At 34.4% G+C, this 21,097-nt stretch overlaps 1 protein-coding gene across 12 annotated transcripts in view; it reads left to right on the top strand.

The window, feature by feature from the left end:
- The window catches only part of Robo2 (roundabout guidance receptor 2), a 1,540,028-nt gene that overhangs the window by 1,424,347 nt on the left and 94,584 nt on the right, over window positions 1–21,097 (top strand). For 8 of the 12 annotated variants that reach the window (XM_085832480.1, XM_029470224.2, XM_029470223.2 and 5 more), the window contains 3 exons: window positions 460–471; window positions 16,452–16,576; window positions 20,023–20,194. In XM_085832480.1, coding sequence (XP_085688606.1) covers window positions 460–471; window positions 16,452–16,576; window positions 20,023–20,194 — 309 coding nt within the window. The remainder of the gene's footprint in view (window positions 1–459; window positions 472–16,451; window positions 16,577–20,022; window positions 20,195–21,097) is intronic. The other 4 variants (XM_085832479.1, XM_085832483.1, XM_085832485.1 and 1 more) reach the window with 1 other exon arrangement.

Genomic DNA, 21,097 nt, shown 5'->3' with positions numbered 1-21,097 from the left:
TTTTGAAATGGTTCTGAGAAGCAATGCTTGAAATCCAATTGTTATTTAGTTCAGGCAGTGAGACCTTATAATTTCAAAATGATGTTTGCTAAATGTTGGCTTGAATACTTTTATTATTCTGTTCTTAACTTCAGGGTAGCATTTGACTCCTTAATTTGAAGTCTTTGAAATAGTACCTAAAGTAAATGATGATGATGATAAATCTAAACTAGATTTATTTAAGTTCTCATAGTTAGTCCTGTGGTTAAAAACTAATAATAACCTTTTCCTTAAAATTAGGTTTATGTCTTTCAGTTTTATCAGTCTTAGGAACCTTGTTCATAACTGAATTATGAGAATAGATGTCACTCTATTGTCCATACTTAAATGTAACATTACACATCATGCATTCTGATAATTTTCTTTCTTTTTTTTTAATTTCTTTTTTATGTTCTCACCACACCATTGTAATGTCTACAGTTCGCCCTGTTGGTAAGTAGCCATCCTTCTATCCATTTGGCATGGCTTTGCACAGTGCTTCATAAATCATGCATAGTAGCTTTTGTCATAATTAAGAATATTTATTCGCCCATGTTAAAATGCTTCATGAGGGACTATCTGCTACAACCATTGCTCCTGGCTTTTCGGTCGCTTTAGTAAACCATTTTTGACTCAACACAGGAATGAGTTAGTGTCAGTTTTCAGACAGAATAACATATTTTATTCGTATGTTGAAAACTCTTAACTCTTCCTAAGGAGGGAGTTATGACACTACAATTTTTTATTATATGTACAAGGTAATACCTATGACCTATGTTTGATATTCCTGAAAAAAAGAAGACGATACATGAAAATGGAGTTGTTTATTTCTTTTTTACTTACTTCATTTTAAGCCAATCAGACTCCTCATCCTTCAAGGTTATCTCTCTCTGTGCCTGCTCATTTGCATTTCTACGTAGACAAATTTAATAGGACTTTGCTGTATGTCATTGTAAAGTGGATTCTTAACATTAGTGTGGGAAGATTGGGAAGATCTGTGTTCTTTGGCATGAGCAGTTATTGTTTGTGGCTTAATATCCCATTATTGCTTTGGCTTTGCAAAACTGAATAGCATGTGCTTGCAGAAATCTAAGTGCTAACTCTTTATAAATGTTTTAGTAATAACTACATTTTAATAATAATTATGTTACAATTGAAGATGATTTTAAAATAATAACAGAATGAGGAAGACTAAGATGGCATAGAAAAGAAAAAGAGAGCTGTTATTCTACATGACCATTCTGTAGACAGTACTGTATTACCTGGCCATTCTAGAACTAGGCTGTGCTCAAACACCATTCTGGACCTGATAATCTGTTATCTGAGCAGTCTAGATCCAATACTGTACTCTAGCACCATTCTAGAGTTGATGTTCCTTTCTGACCATTCTAGAACTGATGCTGTTAGGTGACCATTTCATTAGATTTCCTTTCTCAGCATCTCTGAACTAGGTAGACTGAGCTATTAATGTATCAAAAACTAAAGTTATTATTGAAACTTACCATAGTAAAATGTATTAGCTAAGATAAGTATGCATAAAGTCCACACACACACACACATACAAAAGATTATAAAATCTAAGGTACAGTAATCTTTGGTCCTGATTTTCAATGTTAAAATAGATAAAACCATTTGTCAGTGGACATAATTACAGAAAGAATGATTCAGACATTGTAACTGAAACAGGCAGTTTTCAAGTGAACAGAAAATAGATTCACTTACAGATTTTGGTAGCTAGAAATAATATGCTCATACAAATGGCCTCAACTAAAGTGATTTGACAAGTTCTCAGAATACAAAAACGTTAAAATCTCTAATCCATTTGCCACTTTTAAACAAAGAAAAAACAAGCATTGGTTAAAACATCATAGCACGTTCCTTGTTCTAAGTTGTAGCTGTCACCTACAGTGAGTTTCATAAGTTATTTCCAAATTTATCCTTGTTGGAAACAATTTCTTAAATTCCCATTGGACTGGAAATAAAGAATAGCTTTTTGACACATTATACTTTATCTGAGAAAGTCTGTCATTTCATAAATCTGTCTTGAGTGACTTACGACAGTGCTCAGAAGTATGAAGAGCTATACTTCAAATGTGACAACTGCTATGAACTTGGGAAATTGAAAGTTAGATACACTTTCATTGGATTAGTAAAGAAAAGGCTCACAGTGGTGAGATTAGACTGCCACGACACTGCATTAGCTCTTACAATGGCTTTCAATATATTAAACATAGACATTTAAACTTTTAGAATAATGCTAAAAGGCACACAACAACTGAAATAATGAATTACATGCATCATTGAAAACTCATTATTATTCAAATGTGTTAATGGAGTCCAACACAAGTATTTTACAACTTTGAGGATCTTAGAGATTGCATAAAGAGTATTCTAAAACAAACATCATACAGAGAGGAGAAAATTATGTTCTGATTCTAATACAAATAGGGGAATATATTTTCAAATAAACACATAGTCTAGAGAAAGGTGCCTGGATTCTTCTAATAAAGGATTTTAAAGGAAAGTATGAATCAAATTCAAATTCAGACACATGTAAGACTTCAGAAAACAGTCACTCTGTTACTCCACATGAAGTGTCTTTGTGTGCTTCAGAGAAGCCCAATTTGGAATCATTGAGAACTTAAAAGTGAGAATCTGTCCAAAGATGACTTAGGAGATCCAATTGAGTTTAAAGTGACAACAAGATTATCTCACCATGCCAATCACAAGTGGATTGTACGCATGCGTTGCTGCATTTTGAGATTCTATATAAGTTTGATTAGATTTTGGTTGTAGGAAATTTTGAATGTCATCAATTGCACCCTTCTCACTGGAGAAAAAGATTTACCATATTACACTTAGTCGTTTGGAATGTCACCAGCGTCTCAGAATGAGTCCTCTTATCTGTTATATCTGGGGTTAGCACAAAATCTAGATCAATGTTTCTTTGATAATGAATTCACCAAACCATTCTGCCTTATTTTTGACACTGTTCCAAAGGCAAGACACATAATGAGAGCAAAAGTGCATCTGAGGGCGAAGCTGGCTATGAATAGTGAAGTATTTATTTGTTTACTTGGAAATGTCTTCTGACAATATGAAAATGATCTCAATAGGAAACCTACCTCCTTTCCTATAACCATCTGGTTTATTTTCCCATTAGAAGTCTTTCTCCAGCATAAAAATAAAAATGAACATCTATTTTGGAGATGGGCAACACATTTTTTTTCTTAGCAATAATTCAAAACACGATGAGCAATTTGGAAAAGAACTGTCAAATCTACCAGCTGCCTCGCCTGTGAAGTTGAGCTCTCTTCCGTTTTGTGTCTTATGTACCATATGCTAGCTGCTGATTGCCTCAGTTATAGAGAGGAAAAGCTGAGTGGATCAGGTGAAACTTTTGGAAATCATGAATAACCAACACCCTATATAACTTCACAGAAATCTTTAATCATTTACCAATTTAGTCACACACACACACACACACACACACACACAGTTTGCAACATTTTGATAGAATGTGTTAATGCAACTATTTATAAGTAATTGAGAATTACATGTTATTGCGCAGAACACCCATATTAAATGATTTAATTTTAAAGAAACAGTGCTTGAGAATTGTCTGAGTAGTTCAGAGCACTTGCTGCTCTTGCAGCATACACATGGCGACTCACAACCATCTGTAATTGCAATTCATGCTGATTCCACATCCATTCCTGGCATCCATGGTCACTGTACATACTTGAAGAAGTACCATACATGCAAGAAAACAACACACACACACACACACACACACATAACTTTTAAAGAAGAATGAAAAAAAAAGGCTCCATTTTAAACAAAAATCCTTATGGACTTATCCACACATTAGCTAGTTCTGCTTATATGTTAGAGTAGAATTTAATTATTGTATGACCAAATAATTTTATTCTTGAATTTAACAAACAATCAAAAGATGAAAAAAAATCTATTTGGAGATAATTACAACACATACATGATTTAGAGACTAAGATGTCAAATATTTCCAATCCTTTCATGTTCCAGTCAAGCTTGGAATTTAGTGTTTGCACATCACTTAATATGCTATTAATAATATTTCATTATTAATAATATAATATTTCAATTACTTTTAAAATTAGGAAGCTCATAGGTCTTACACTTCCACTTGAAATATCTCCTAAAGATGTCTTGAGTGTGTTTTGCAAGCTCTATGCTTTGATTCTCAGCCTCCCGTCTCCCTCAGAAGAGCCGTTACTCAGATGACCTAAGGTGGTCATCTCTTACTTGCAAGTGCTATGTTTTCTGTACATAGCACTAAAAAGCTATGTGTTCTTATTGGCAGTGTTTTTCTTTTTAATTAACTATTATTGAAGCCCGCTCTTTTCACTTTTTTTTAATATTGATAGCTTACGTAAAAAGTATTGTTTGTGTCTTATAAATTTCAATAGTGTTTTCATCATGAGAAACGTATCTTTGCAGAGAGTAATTTTAAGGAAGCAATGCAATCATGTATTATTTCTAACACTGAAATGACTTCAGCTGAGTAAGTCACACTATGTAAATTGCCAAACAAGAACAAATTGCTTTTGAAATTATTACATAACACCTTCATCCACAATTCTCAGAAAGTGGGCGAGAGGTCCTTTTAAGCTTTTATAATGAATGGTAGTTTACTGAATTATGAAGCTTATCGTATAATTTTCCCACTTGTTTTATTATACTATAAGATTGTTCTTGATCTTTCTTCCTGTGATTTTGATTTGTCAGCCTTCAGTGTTGATCATCTGGTGTCTAATCTTTCTGAGACATAATAAAATTCCTTAATTTGTGGTTTATTAACTTTATATGAAAATATTTAATTCTCTAATATTTTTGTTCACTCCCTCAAATATACCAGTTATGCTGGCTTGTCCTTGTCAACATCCCCTCTTTATCATCTTCTCCCCAACAATATTAGAGGCATCAGTTATATAACACATTTTGATATGTGTTTAATAAGTGAAAACCTTCCTTTTTCAATTCTGATTACAAAGTACTTTTTATTACTTAAATATGCTTGACTTCTTTGTTTTGTTTTCAATTTTCCTCATTTTGTTGTTAAACTTCAACTTTAATCATCTATTTCTTGGTCTTGGCCAATTTATTTATTTCTTATAACTTTGGTGGGCATAAATCTTTAGGGAGAATCATTTCGGGCACTGTCTCATTTAGAAAATAGGAAACTTTCAAAAATATGGTTATTTTGTTTGTTTCTTTGAGTAAAATTTAGAGGTTCTGAGTTTATTATTTTTCGTTTATTATGATCTTCCTTTTGTCATTATTTAAATGGATAATTAGTTGACATACGGATCTAATTTACTTAAATCCTGGTTTGATCTTTGGCTGGTTGCTTATTTAGTTAAATGCAGATGAGGAAGGCTTACTTGTTTTGAAAATGGAAGCTGTTTCAGGGTCTTTCAGTATCTCTACTTGGAAATTTTTCTAAACATTCTATCAAAACCATTTGATTTCCTCCACAGTATCTCCATAGCTCTTAACAAATAGCAGATCTATCAAGATATGTGCATTTTCATGAGAGCCCTATTCACTTTCATTCATATTCCTTGCTTCATAAAACAGCTGTACTTCAGCTTTGAGAGGTTCCTCTTGCTACACAAACAAATGCCACAAATCTAATGATTTATAATGACGTCTATTTCTTATGAGGAAATTTTGTAGCTACAACTTCTAAACAAAAACACGTGAGGATTGGGGCTACCTCCTTCCACACTTATATCCTCAGAACTTTGGGGAGTACACCCCTATAGTCTTTATTGGATGCCCACCACTATCGCAGACTTTAGAAGCTGTCCACTATACTTTAATGGCTAGACCTCAAATCCTTTCTGTGTTGTATTAGTGACTTTGTTAGTTCTATTGTAAGACACTGTGACCAAGGTGAACTATAAAAGAAAGCATTTAATTTGCGGTTCATAGTTTCTGATGGTTACAGCATATGACCGGATAATATGGCGGTTAGCATAGTAGTAGCAAGGTTCTGGAGCAGTAGTTGAGAGCTTAAATCCTGATCTACAAGCACAAGGCAGAGAAACTTTTGAAAAGTCAAATCCCACCCTCATTGCATCCTCCAGCAAAGACACACCTCCCAATCCTTCCCAAGATTTCCACCAAAAGGGGACCAAGCATTCATACCTGTTATCATATGGGGACATTTTTACTCAAACTACCACATGCATTTTATATCTTACTTCTCTGAGTTCACCTACTGAGTGAACTACTACTATAGCTACTAGACTATAACCAGTGCCCTTCTTTAGAAATCTTATATGATCATTTAAGTTCACCTAATTAGTATAAAGGTCTTAATGTCAACTAAGTAGAAACTTTAACAACATACTCTGTAAACACGTTGTATATCATAACATATGCAAAGAGACAACACCAGGAAGTAAAGATTTTGTGGACCATTTAAAATCCATTTAAAATTGTAGATTTCACTCTTTCAATAAGTTTTCTAACATTTGATTAGTGTTCTGCACAGTCATAACTTATTTGCTAGGTATCATACTTGCATCCAGATCACATTCAAAGAATCAAAAATTAAGTTTTGTAATATTGAAAGATATTTCTGTAAAATAAGACTCAAAAGAAGACAGACATGAGACAGAAAGGTATCCAACATGGATTCTCTTCTGTGCTCGATTGATGAGCATAATATTTAAAAAATATGAGGTTTGGGATTATGGTACAATTCTCATATTATTAACCTCTTTTCTTCTATGCAATATCAGGGAATGGAAGAATAAACCTTTATGGAACATTATAGAACACTAAATATAAAAAGTTTAACATAGTGTTGTCAGAAGATATTGCCTTTAACAATTCTTTAATGTGCATAAGACATAAGTATTATAGGTAACATTTAAATTATTATGTAACTCATTTAAATATATTATGTTACTCAGGGAATTGTTTCATGATTATATGCATTAAATATACAGACTAGAAATTCAATTAAAATTTGAGCTACATATTTCTGAATATATTGTAAAGTCACTTGGTCAGTATTATTTTTGAAATTTATTGTTGATGTTATTTTCATCTGCTAGACAAATATCTTAGTACTAAGTACTGTTGTGATCTTTCTTCTATCTTGAGAAGTAGTATAGCTTTTAGCACGTTGTAAGTACATGCCTAATGTTGGTATACTTACTTAATACAAACATATGCATACACACGTAGTTAATACTTGCTGGGAAAATGTTTATGCATGCAGTATTAAATAGTGCCATAAAAAGATCAAGCAACAGTAACAGTAACAGGCCAATCTCATATCTTTCATTCTGCTGGTAGTAGATAAAATGCAACAAAAAGAAATCACTAATGACTTAGGATGGTGCCTTCCTAAGCGTGTAATTAATGTTATTAAGAAACATTGCAATTGCATATTAAAATTCTGTTAACGAAGCAACCCCTCAGTATAAGGACATTTGTTCCTTGGTTGCATTTTTTCTTTTGCTTTTGCTTCTTGCTGATTGGCATCTTGTGCAATCTTTCTCAAAAAAAAAAAAATGAGATAATGGGACATGAGCAGACCTCGTAGTGTAGCTAGATTGCTGACGAGACAGTTCTGGCAAGCTGACAGGTTAAGTGAGTGAAAATGCGTGCCTGGTCTCACCATTTGCTTGAAGAATTACCTTTAAGCTATGCTTTGCCTTCCCATTCCCAATCTTCCAGTGCCTTCCTCTCTACATAGGAAGACACACTCTTCCCAATTTAAGAGTTTGGGGCAATTTAGGATTTACTTTCCAGCACCATTTCTTCTTCTTTTGTTGGTTTAATGATGGCATCGTGTCTTTGCAGTTAATGTCTCTACAGTTAACAATCCTTACTAAACAGTTATTTTTTTTTGAAATATCTAACTATTTTCCTTGTAGATTATCAGTGACTTTAAGGGCAAAATTTCAATATTTTATTACTAAGATCTTAATCAAGAAAATGAATAGAGGAGTGATAATATGATAAATGTATATTACATGGAAAAATTTTAGGCTAATGAATAAAATAAACCAACATATTCTTAAAAGCTAATGTAACCATTTGAAAATGAAAAAAACATCATGGAAATGAGATTTAAAATTGTAATTTGTTAAAAAACTATTGACATATTTTTCATAGGAGTTTCCAATTTCTGTCTTTTGTATAATGAGCAGTCCTGTAACACTTGCCTATTAAAACCCAGAATAATTTGCTTTACTTCCATGACCTCCTCTGCTAACCCCTAATTGAGAGTAAATCTGCTTCAGCAATCTGAAATCTAATAAAGTTTAAAGTTCTCCATAAGCATGTCTGTCTTAGTTCTGAGTTAATTATTATATTCATTGTAATGTAGAAATATTTAATAACATTACAAAATTTGCAGAGATTTTCTAAATAGAGTAAATTCCATTAACATTGAAATTGGCATACTCCACTCACACAATCCTTCAGTTTATCAAGACCACAGGAAGAATTTTCCTTAGAATGCTACTCTTCAATTCATTGTCCACAAAGAAAGCAAGTGTGCCAATGGATGAGATATATACACAGTGGGTGTTATTGCCTGTGTGAGGAGTAATCTCAGCCTTCCTTTCCCCAGATTAACCCTCTTCTTCCTTCACTCTTTTCAGAATTGTATCCACTGTTGTTCTCTGTAGCAATTAAAAAGTTACCATTTTTATATTATGATCATACTAGGTAATAAATCACTGGCCAACTTCAATGCCTTGTTCTAGGCATCAGATTTCAAGTTATAGACAATAAGTATGAAAGATCTCAAGTATTGCACACACCTCCAAAATTAGTTTTCTTAAAATCAGTGCATTCTATAAAAGTGATTCCAAACTCTAAAGATGTACTGTGTGGCAGCAACACACCTTTAGTCATACAACAACTGATGTAATTGTGTATCTGTCAAACAACTCTAGTAAAGAGTAATATATAAAATGCCAACATGTACAGAAACATTTCTCCATAGTCATTCTAGTCTCTTGACTGTGTCATTACTTCACATTTCTGAGAGCAGTGACCCATGTAGTACTTTCCATATTAAAAAGCATTTGACACTGAAAATGCACATAGAGATAATAGATATTTGTTGAAAGAAAAGGTAAAGTTATAGATATTTTATATGGAATAAGATTTTTAAAATATTTACTGAGAGTTACTGGCTTAGAAATCAACCGTATTCTTCCTCTGGAATAATGGTTGCCATGGACACAAAGTATTGTTAAGTTATGCAATTTACCAATTTGATCATATTTAATTTGCTGGAAATAATAAAAATAAATAATATCTAATTATTCAAGCTTTAAAAAATGATTATTATAATCCTGTATCTTTAATGTGTAATTTCCATTACAAATAAATTTCATCTTCTTAAACAAATTGTATCTTAATGTGCTTTAAAGTCAAATATTTTATGACATTATGTATTCAAATTCAATATGAACAAGTTATTTTGAAATTACTTGTCAAACATTGAAAATAACTACAATTAAATGAGGTGAAGAACTAGTCATTTATCAATTAGAATCCATTTATCATTAAATGAGTATTCATGTCTTGTTCCTGGCATCTATTCTACTGTAATGAAGTCAGTTCTCAGTGTTTACATTGGTTGTACAAACTTAAATGAAATTCAGGAAATTCCAGGTTCGAATGCTACATAATGTCTGTCTTTGTGCATGTCTTTTTGTTCCTCTGAGATCATGGATATTTGTTTGTGGTCCTTTGAACTTTGGCAAAGAGAATATTTTCTACAGTATTCTATGAAGGAATTTCAGAATTGCCTGGGTTATTTTCCTTTTAAGAAACTACATATCCTGTCTGACTTTCTGTCTATCCAAACTATTATAGTCAGGGGGAAGAATGTTTTAGAAGCTTTAAGTATAACAATGTGGGAAAATGTTGACTATTTCCTTTGTTGTAGTTTGAAATATCTTCTAGGCATCCATTTCAACTTTCACAACTCAAAAATGTTCTAAGGCAAAGAAAGGTCTTTTCCTGTAGAGATATTACAGCTTATTTCAGGAAACAAGACACATAGAGGAACAACAGAGAAACAAAACAGAACGAATAAATCTATGTCCCTCATACTGGAAAGAAGCCATTGCAGGTACATGGTCAAAGTCTGTTCAGGTTCACTCATGTCAACAAGATTGGGTACTAGAAGTCAGGGTTTGAGGAGCACAAGAACAAGAACACAACCAGGCAAGTGACAAAGAACACACTGCTCATGAAACATTGTATACTCTTTCATATAGTCTACCATACTAGAAATTATAACCTTAAATTCCTAGTCTTTTGGTTCATACTAGAGATGAGAGATTATGAGTTTAATCAGTTATTATCTGATGTGAATCATTTTAAATTAAGAGCTCAATATTTATTTAAAATAAACCAAATGTCAAATTTATTCCCCAAGATAACATTTCTTTAATGTAATAATTGAAGCATTCTTCAAAAGGCTCAACTTACTGGTATTTATATAAAAATCATCATTTTTGAGACATGTAAATTTCTATGTTTGAAATGAACTAATACCTGTGGATGGTTTAACATGGCCCTTGACCCTGGGTCAGCAAGCCAATATTGTCTTTTTGCCATTGTGTTAAAGAAGTTGTGGTGAAGTAAATCAAATGGTGGAAGAAGCTGCTTTTAAAAAATTCTTACAGAATATACTAGCATTTAATGAGCAAAATATATTAAATAACACACACACACACACAAAGTATTTCTACTTGAGTTAGCAAGTTCAAAATGTTTATTAAAGAATCCAAAGATGATTAATTCAGGTACAAATTTACAATCAAAGAGTCTGGCTAAGTGTGACTGTAACCACTGCATATCCCATAGAAATGCACCTAACTGCTGCCTGGCTTTCTCCATGTTAATGGTTGCCAGAGAAAGTCATAGTTTCCTGTAGCAACAACTTGAACATGATGTGATTAACCTCTAGGTCCCTCTCCCCTCGTCTGGAAGCCCACCTCGAGCATGGCCTGTGCTTCTTACTCATGCTCAGCCTTCTGATTTCCATTCCACCCACTCTAGCTCACCAGCAGGCATTAGCATACGAGTGCTGTAGCATGACGTTGATTGAAGCCAGCATGGACTGAATGCAGTACCGAAGCATAAATTAGCAGGAATCAAATCTAATTTACTGTGCATTTTATTTAAATTCTCAAAACACAGTTTCAGCTGAACTCTCCGAGACCTGCAAACATAACTGACCTTTTGATATTAGAATGCACATCTCTGGATTTCATGCAATGTACTTTTCTTGGAGAACTATTTTTTTTTAACCTGCTCTAATTAAACACTGAATTGTGGCACCGGACATCTTCATATCTCTTTATTCAGACATAGCGATAAGATATAATCATCGGGCAGATTGAGCACGTGGACTAGTACATCGTAGTTATGAGAGGTTTGTCTAATATATATATTTTTTTATTTTTAGTTTTTTCAGATTATAAATACATACTTTATAGTTTGTTTTCTTAAGAAGATATAGGACAATTGCTATTTCTCTCATAAGCAAATTCATCTGGAGTTTATAAGTCAATCTTTCTAATTTGGTTTGGGTTTAAATGTGGGTTTTGAATTGCCATCTTGAGGGCCTAATTTTGTTTCCTATATTTAATGCGAGCGCTCTCGGGAGTCTAGCTCGTTCGTGTACAGCACACTTGGTGCTTCTGTGCTCTGTTGATGGAATGCCTCCTTTGGCTGCTCCTTCCCATTGGTCCCAATGCCCAAGCCCTTCTTTAAAACCATTTTCAATACCACCTTGCAGAAATACTGATACATGGGATTGTTCCCGGAAGAATTATTGGGGCCGTTTTTCATTTTAGCCTCTCCCCCTCCCCAATAAATTTCTGTAGCCAATCTTCCCTCACAGAGATTGCAATATAGATCTTTGGCAGGGAGTCTACCCAGGAAAAAGTGATTGTTTTAATTTTTCCTGTTGTCTGGATTTCAGCTGACATGAGGTCAGGCATTTTCAAAGACACAAGTGGTCTTTGAATTTTGCTCTGTTAAACTCATCAGTGTTTTATAAGATCAGATAATGCTAAGACAATGGCAGATCTTTTGGGAGCCATGGGTCTTGAAATTCGGCAACAAGAAGTGATTAAACTCATTAGAGTTGTAGCATATTTATAGTGACAGGAGAAAAATACATTATGAGTAAATATCTAGTGCAAGGCTTGTTTTAAAAAGTGTAAATAAAACATTTGATAGTCATCTTTTATAAAGTTAGAATTCAGGAAATTACTATTTTCTTTTATTTTTTTATTCCACTACCAGGAATAACTGCAGTGTACGGAGATATCTTTAAGTTTTTCACACGATAGCCTGTATCCTTTAAGTACCTCCATACAATGTATTTCCCACTAGATTTTTTTTGTTCCAACTTGCTAAGTTTCTCTAGCTCTTTGCCTCTCTGATTTTCTATTCAGTGTCTTCAATTCGCAGCCACATTACTTCCAGGAATTACATTCATTCCTTGTAAAATGAATGAATTACATTCATTCCTTGTAAAAATATTCTTGTAAATAGATCTTTTCCAGAGCAATATGTTAAAAACCTTTAGCACGAATTATCTGGTCGATCTGTATTCAGAGCAGTATGCTGAGTCCTCCTGAGCCTTTTTTTTATCTTATTTTTTATTGGATATTTTCTTTATTTACATTTCAAATCTTATCCCCTTTCCCGCTTCACCCCCTCCATTCCACCCTCTCCCTGCTTCTATGAAGGTGTTCCCCCACCCACCAACCCATTCCCACCTTCCTCTCCTTATACTGGGGCTTCAAGCCTTCACAGGACCAAGGGCCTTTCCTCCCATTGATGTCCAACAAGGCCATCCTGTGCTACATATGCGGCTGGAGCCATGGGACTCTCGATGTGTATTCTTTGGTTGGTGGTTTAGTTCCTGGGAGTTCTGGGGGGGGGGGGGTCTGGTTTGTTAATATTGCTGTTCTTCCTATGGGGTTGCAAACCTCTTCATCTTCTTCAGTCATTTCTCTAACTCCTTCATTGGGGACACCATGCTCAGTCAGCTGCAAGCATCCATCTCTCTATTTGTCAGGATCTGGGGGAGAGTCACTGGAGATAGCTGTGTCAGGCTCCTGTCAGCATCTACAATAGTGTCTGGGTTTGGTGACTGTATATGGGTGGGGCAGTCTCCGATGGCCTTTCTTTCCGTCTCTGCTCCAGACATTGTTTCTTCTTACAGCCTTCTCTCTGAAAGTTGTAATCCCACATTTCTCTGCCTTCAGTGCTGATTCACTCCAAACAAACAAACAAAATGCTAACAACTACTTCATGAATCATGTCCTGCTGCGTTTACTTTTATGTCTATTTAAAGTCAAGGGCATTATACAAGTCTATTATGTTATTTTCTTTCCGATCTCTGTACTAAGCAGAGAGACTTATAGTTTGTAGCTAGTCAAATAATTAGAATGAATAAAAATGTGAATCACCTAGTCTCAAGAAAATAAATGTATGGTATGGTCATGTTCTTATCCTTATTTGGGGAATTACGATTTTGAATCTGGGAAGAAGATTTTAGATATGGAGATAAAAATATTTTAGGAAATAAAAAACAAACAAACAAACAAACAAACACCAAAAATCACATTTGTTTCCCCAAACCCAATTCTGGTGCCTCACAACTGCCTTTAACTGTCGATGTAGGAATTGGATAACCTATTCTGGCCTGTATCTTTTATGGAAATCTGAATGTATATACACAAGTATTTATGGAGTACACACATATATACATAAATAAAATAAAAGAAATCTTTAAAAAGGGATATTTTTTAAAATGGGAAGTCAGATTTTGAGAAATCTAAAGAAATACCTCGAGTCCATGCAGTAATTTTATCAAAATAATTAAGTCATGGATTATAATATGCTTTTACACATTCTTATTTGGTAACTTTGTCATATTTTGTGTTGTTATTATGATGAAAAATTAAATAAAGCAGTACTGGTTAGATCGCTTACATTTGAAAATTCTACTAGTATTTATTTGGGACAACTTATAGTCTTTCTCTTATCAAGAAAGTTCACACAACCTAAAGTGCTCAGTCCGAGTTTGAATGCTACATTAATGGCTTTGATTAAGTGAGTTTTTGCATTTTGAAGAGAAAGTGCCCGCTAAATTACAACACTTCTCATGAAGGTAATATGCTTGTTGACACTATTAATTTTTTCTTCTTGAGTTGACAGAGGCAAAATACTTTTACACTGATTCTTACATATTTATTAAAATACATCTCAATTATAGAAAAATGACAAAGCATAAATAATACAGAACAATGTTAATGTTTTTTGTGGTAAACATCACATTTTCATGTCTCCTGAAAAAATGGACTTCTGAAGACAGGCAGTGTTACACACACCATTAATCCTAGCACCCAGGAAGCAAAAATGGTTGGATCTCTGAGTTTGCGATCAGACTGGTGTCCAAAAAGAAAAAGAAAAAAATAGGCTTATGTTTGAGAAAATTATGCTCTTTATACAATGGTAGAATTTGGGTTAAGATGTGGACTTGGCTGTATGTTACTGCCCTTACTGGACATTACATTTTGTTAAAAATTCTTCAGTGTCCACTTTTTATGATTATGTTCTCTCTGCACTGAGTTCTACAAATTAGAGCTGGTTTGAAACTGTTTTATCGGTTTTAAGTTTCTTACCTAAATAACGTCTTTAAAATAGATAGAGCTATTCTAGTAGTCACGGGATAGGAGAATATTTTCCTTGGAAGTGCGTGGTGTGAAGATGTCCTTGTGGAACTGCCTGGATATCTTCTAGGGCTTCTCACTTTCCAATCTTTAGAGCCCCCTCTCATTGTGAGCATCATTAGGATTTTATTTCCATCTCTTTCCATTTCTAACAGAGTCACTCTTCCTTGGGACCATCATCTTTACCCACACCTTCCTACTAGTCTCCTAACCTCATGCCTTTCTTTACTGAATAAATCTTTCTCTGTGTCTTCCATCTTCCTCCTAAAGTTAAAGCCTCTGGAAAGTTTACTTTGCAGCTGTCATTCAGATTAGGGATAACCACAGTAGGGTTGGCAGTTGGCCTGATCCTTTATCCCCACCCTGTTAATGATTTTAACCCTCTTCTTCCCCACCTCACAACATTGTAGTAGATGTGCTCTTTCATATAAAGCCTTCAATGAGCACCAGATGTGGAAAGTGTTACCATCCCACTGTCCAAATGATGCTCTTTACTCAAAATTCTTGTAACACTCATTTCCTAGCCAAAGCATTTTCTTTCTTTTCTTTTTTAATTAGATATTTTTTTATTTACATTTTAAATGTTATCCCCTTTCCTAGTTTCCCCCCTGAAATCCCCTACCCTCTACCCTTCCCCACTGCTCACCAATCCACCCACTCCTACTTCCTGGCCTTAGCATTCCCCTACACTGGGGCATAGAGCCTTCACAGGACCAAGGGCCTCTCCTCCCATCCAGAGAATTTTCAAAGCTACCAGCATACAGGAGATTTTCCCTCTTAATTCTCATCCCATATGCTACGTGCAGGATAACTGCAGTGGTCTTCTGTGGTGTTTTGAAAGGCCCTCTCTGAACTCACCACATTCGTCATGATTGTTGGGTGTGTTTTGTTTATATCGTCATTCTTATGTTTTAGGGTTACCATTATTATGTTTTAAGTTTACTTTTTCACAAGTCTGTGAACCTCCTGAGCTCCACATTTCCAACATTATAGTGCCCAATAGAATGTACTAATTGTCTGTTTACTGCTTACTGAAATAAAGTTATTCAGCAGGAATAAACTGCTTCAATTCATGTGTTTATATTCTTAGTAACCTTTGTATGTAGTTTTCCTCTCTCCTGTGTTTGGGATGCATCAAGCCTTGAATATTCAGATGTTTGATAAAAATGAGGATAAAATTTAAACTTTATTGTGACTTCAGGATCTCATAAATATCCTGAAAACATTGTAAAGAACTTTGTGCATGCAAATACATTGACTTTTGAGGAAGAAGATAGTTGCTTATGATACTGGAGTCTTTCATGGTGACCTATTCAAAACATAGTGCCAAATTGGCAGTGACATGTTGTCTGATGAATTTTAGAATTATGAGACATCTATTTTACTAAGCAAGTGCTAAGACACAGGATGCTAATGCGCAGTATTTCAAGTATGTCTGCTAATAACCTCATTTCTTCCTGTATCTTGGAGAATTTGTTCTTTCTTTTCCTTTGTATTGTGAGAAATCCACTAAAGTAAGTAAGGTGACCTAGCCTTGCTCTGGCTCCAATGCTGGGCCAGCCACCGAGGGCCAGATTTTCTCGTTGATATCTTTTTCATTGTTGTCAAAGGTTGATGTTTACTCTGCCTTTTCCTTTCAAATTCTAGCTCCTCCACAGTTTGTGGTTAGGCCAAGAGATCAGATCGTTGCTCAAGGCCGGACAGTGACATTCCCCTGTGAAACTAAAGGAAACCCACAGCCAGCTGTATTTTGGCAGAAAGAAGGCAGCCAGGTGAGTGGGGTCATGACTGCTTTTCTGACATCTCTGAACTTCTCCCTCAATGACCCGCAGTACCTGTCTTCTGCTTCTATCAATGCTCACTGTGTGTTATTTCTGAGAAAGAAATGATTGTAAAATAACTGGATGTCAAGTGTTCCAACACAGATTCTTTATTTAATGGGTTTTTTAAAATTCTGTATCTAACATAAAATAAAAATAAAATAGTTCAAACCCCAATTAACAAAGATATTGAAAATTTCTGACAGCAATGGCCATGTTGCTTTCTTGCATCTAGTGGCATAGTATGATTAAATGAAGTCTCACATATAAAATAACTAGAATATTTCTTAGTATAAAAGAGATCAAACAGCATTTTAAAACTTCAGTATTAGTTGCCGTAGAATATAATTTCAACCCTCTGCCTGGGCAGTATAAAAAGAGAACAAACTTAAGCACACATTCATTTAATAATGGTGGAATTCCATTCTTCCTTTTTTCCCCCCTCTGGATTTCTTCATAATAAAATTAGACAGGAAACAACACATTTTACACAGGAAACAACTATCTTGTTTTTGCTGTGATCCTTCTGGGCAAAATCATTTCTCAAAGTCTTTTGGAAAACTCAACTGGACACATTAATTTTCTCAAGTGCTTAGCTTCTAGGTTGAGCCAATACAAATTTCCAGCTTGAAGCAGATGAGACGTTAAGAAACCTAGACTAAGAACATGTCTCAACATCCCTCTTAAAATGAGCTGTCTGTTCATTCTGAAGGTTCTATAAATAACTCAAGAAGGCATTCATTTCTCAAAAGAGAAGCACTCAGTCTTCTTTCTCAAATAGTTACTTGCCACTCCAACTTCTGGTGATTTTTTTTGAAGGGTGTGGATAAGAGAAGTTATCTAAATGTGAAGAGTTGATATGGACACATCTTCTGAAGACTTTGAAAGAGATGAATTTCTCCTCAGGACTTTTTTGACTCTTCACTGAAAAGGTTTATTTCAAATAGAATTATAACACATGGTATAAAAGAATCAAGTCTTTTCAATAGTTAAAGATAGCTGTTGGTTAAGATAAATTCATGCATATACAAATAATATCCATAGTATAGATAGCTCTAAAAGTATACAAATTAAAATGAACATTGATGCTCTAGTTCTGTGAACAGAGGATATCTAACATAATAATAGATGATATTGAATAGTAATTATTAGATTTTAAGCATCACTCCATATTGCCTGACAAAGTGAAATAATATTCCCAAGATATTAATACATAATAATACATAATGTTTGATGTTATGTGTGTTGGTTTGCTTACAGTGTTAGATATAATATTATTTCTTTCACCATTATCTCCTCTAGGGGAGTTGAGAGCATGAGAGATTAAGAATAGTAGTGAAATTCTGAACAGACTGTCAATTTTCCTCCAATGAATATAGATATTATCACAAAAGTTCAGTCTTCCTGCTTTCAGTATTCAACTTGTACGGCAATCTGTCTCTGTCCATCAGCGGAAAGAGACCAAACCCTGAAGTTAATGACCCACATTCCTCAATACATGCTGATAATGCCAATTAGGACTAACATGGTGTTCAAACACTTTGAGAGCTCTGCAGAGTTCTTGGGCTTCACTTGTAATCCATTTCTTTTGCCTGTGCCATACAACCTGGGAATATAGATGATGGGTTAAAGTCAATCAAATGCCACCTTCCATGTCAACGAATCATTTAGAAAGTGGAATGACATTACCTTGTAGAGGAAGAGATCCCGGGGAGAATTAGGCCATCTGATGGATTAGTGCAATGTAAATTAGTATTCTAATGGCTAATTGCAGGAAAGTGTGCACTTTGAGTTATTGTATCATTTTCAATTGCCCTTAAAATTTAGACCCTTCTCTTTCAGATGTTTTATAACTGTAATATATTTGGATTCCACAGGAGATTCAGTTTGTTCTCAAATTATCTTTCTAGTATATGAAAATGCCTAGCATTATAGAGTAATGTGACTTTCTGAGAGGGGCAATAGCATTTTGAAATTATATTCCTGTCATGCTAGCAAACATTGCTCCTTTTAGACAGCATTTAATAGCATGGTAATGTTTATGTAAAGTGGGCTTATAGTGTCTCACTTGAATCTCATAAAGTGGACATCCATCATGTCGCAATAAAGAGAAGAGCTTCTAATTAAAGTAGGACATCATTTGCCGGATTAAAGTCATTTAGCGTAATTGAAAAGTGTTAATACCCTATTTTATCCTCGTCCACTGGCATTACTTCAAGGGTAAAAATATTTTAAGGTGAAAATGTGTCTTGTGCCTTTAATTGAATGTTATTACCTCCTGATTTCAACTTATTGAAATTGTTTAATTACAAACTTGGAAAATTAATTACCATATTGCAAAACAGATCCCAGGGGGTTCTACTGCTTTTTTTTGTAAGTAAATACAACATAAAAATTGATATGTCCTTATTTATAGTGCAGCTAGAAACATACCTCAGTATGATTTATTGTATCCACATGTTTTTTCTTAATTGAACAACAGTAAAACAGCACAGGTCATCCAGATGAATGATCCAGTTCTGATAGAGGAACTTTAAGGCTTTGTGATTGGGCTGTAGTAGTTGTGTGACAGGCATTAATGAAGTGTGTAGGAAACTATTTTTAAAAGAAAGTAATACTTTGAAGGTTGTAGAGGTTACCTGCACACTTTCAGAGCCATGGGGCAGCCTTTATTTATTTTAAAGAATTGTCTTACCTTTGCTTAAATTGTAGCATTTTTTTCATATCTCTTAATGGAAGCTGCTATCTGACTAAGGAAAAAATAGAAGGAGAAGCCTCCTTCTCCTTGGTCAGTCTACAGTATATACACTATTTGGAACTTGTCCTAACATATTCAAATGGGGCAACAACAATGATATGTGACGTCATTTGTTACTGTATAAGGTTCCTCTGTTCTTAGCATTACAGTCAACAGCTTTAAATGCCTGGGAACTAGGTCACATGAGTAGTATACTGCCCGCTTATTTTAAAGAGGCGGAAACTAAATTTCAAAGCTGAAATACATAACTAGCAAACACTAAGGAGTAGATAGTTGATATAAAGTTATGTTAATGATCCCAATTCAGTCAATATCGTGCAGATCCGTGTGTCTATAAAACTCCACGAATTATGTTCACATCCAAATTTAAATTTGAAAGTCCTAATTTTGAGAACTGCAGATGGTGGTTCCTCCAGCTAGAACACGGTTACTCTGTAGCCCACAATTTATGACTTGGAAAATATTTCCCAGTCAAACCCTCTGTGGAACATATAGACATTGCAGAACCATGTGGTTTTAAATATACACATTTGATTCTTCCAGCCATATTCCCATAATGGTTATAGTTGTTAATGAAACTTTGCTTGCTGAGGGACAAACACTGAAGAGACTGTTTGCTGTTGTTGTTGCTTTTCCACAGAACCTACTTTTCCCGAATCAACCTCAGCAGCCTAACAGCCGATGTTCAGTGTCGCCCACGGGGGACCTCACCATCACCAACATCCAGCGTTCAGATGCGGGTTACTACATCTGCCAGGCCCTAACCGTGGCAGGAAGCATTTTAGCTAAAGCACAGCTGGAAGTTACTGACGGTGAGATGTCATTGCTCGGTTATCCTCAGGAAAAGCATTAGTTTTATCATTATTATTTTATATTATTTAATTTATTTATTATTATTAGTTTATTATTTTATTTCAGGTTTGGGGAGAATATTTGATTTGCTGAAAAAAATTGCCTCAATGCCTATATATACATTTTCACTAGAAAATATATTACATTTACATAAATAGATCAACAATGGTTAATAGTTTCTAATTCTTTCTGATTTTTTCATACCACTCATTGCCCCTAAGAAAAAGAACATCGAAGATGGCTATTTAGATCATTAAATTTATCGGGGTGCATTATTTTAAACAAATGATATCTCTCCTATTTACAAATATGATCTCTGTTTTCACTAAGTATTTCCTTGGAATGACTGATTCTGATGGATATTAATACTTTTATCTGCCTAGAGGAGTAGAAAATAGCATCTTTAAATATCATCAGTGAGACAGAAATGAGATTTAAGTTAGCTAATCACGTTATGACATTCTTCCAACTTTAATTATACATTCACTAAGTTAAATTAATTAAATGCATTCTAAAGGAGTAATGATGCTAAAATTATTATTATTTTTTTTGCTTGCACATATGTACCTTGAATTTTAGTTTCTGCTGGAAGTTGAAAAGGGTCTGCTGATTTTCTTTTTACTAGAAGTTCATTTATTGTACTTGACAGCTTGGGTGGGAGGGGTTAGATAGTGTATGAGCTGTGAAAAGGAATTTTTCTGCACTTTTTAATGACTTAAATTTTAAAAAATCTTAATTTTGTTTCATTTTTCAGAGCTTTCCTCCTTCTTTTTGAGTTTTTTTCCCCGTGTTAAGACTAAGTTTCTGAGATACAGGGCCTTTGATCTTTATACTATCAGATTTTCTTTCTCTCTCTCTCTCTC

This window comes from Mus caroli, unplaced genomic scaffold, assembly GCF_978045245.1.
Source record: "Mus caroli unplaced genomic scaffold, Mus_caroli_1 scaffold_17, whole genome shotgun sequence".
Taxonomy (NCBI): Eukaryota; Metazoa; Chordata; class Mammalia; order Rodentia; family Muridae; genus Mus; species Mus caroli.
Note: the sequence above shows the minus strand (reverse complement) of the source record. Positions and strands in the feature narration are given on the sequence as shown.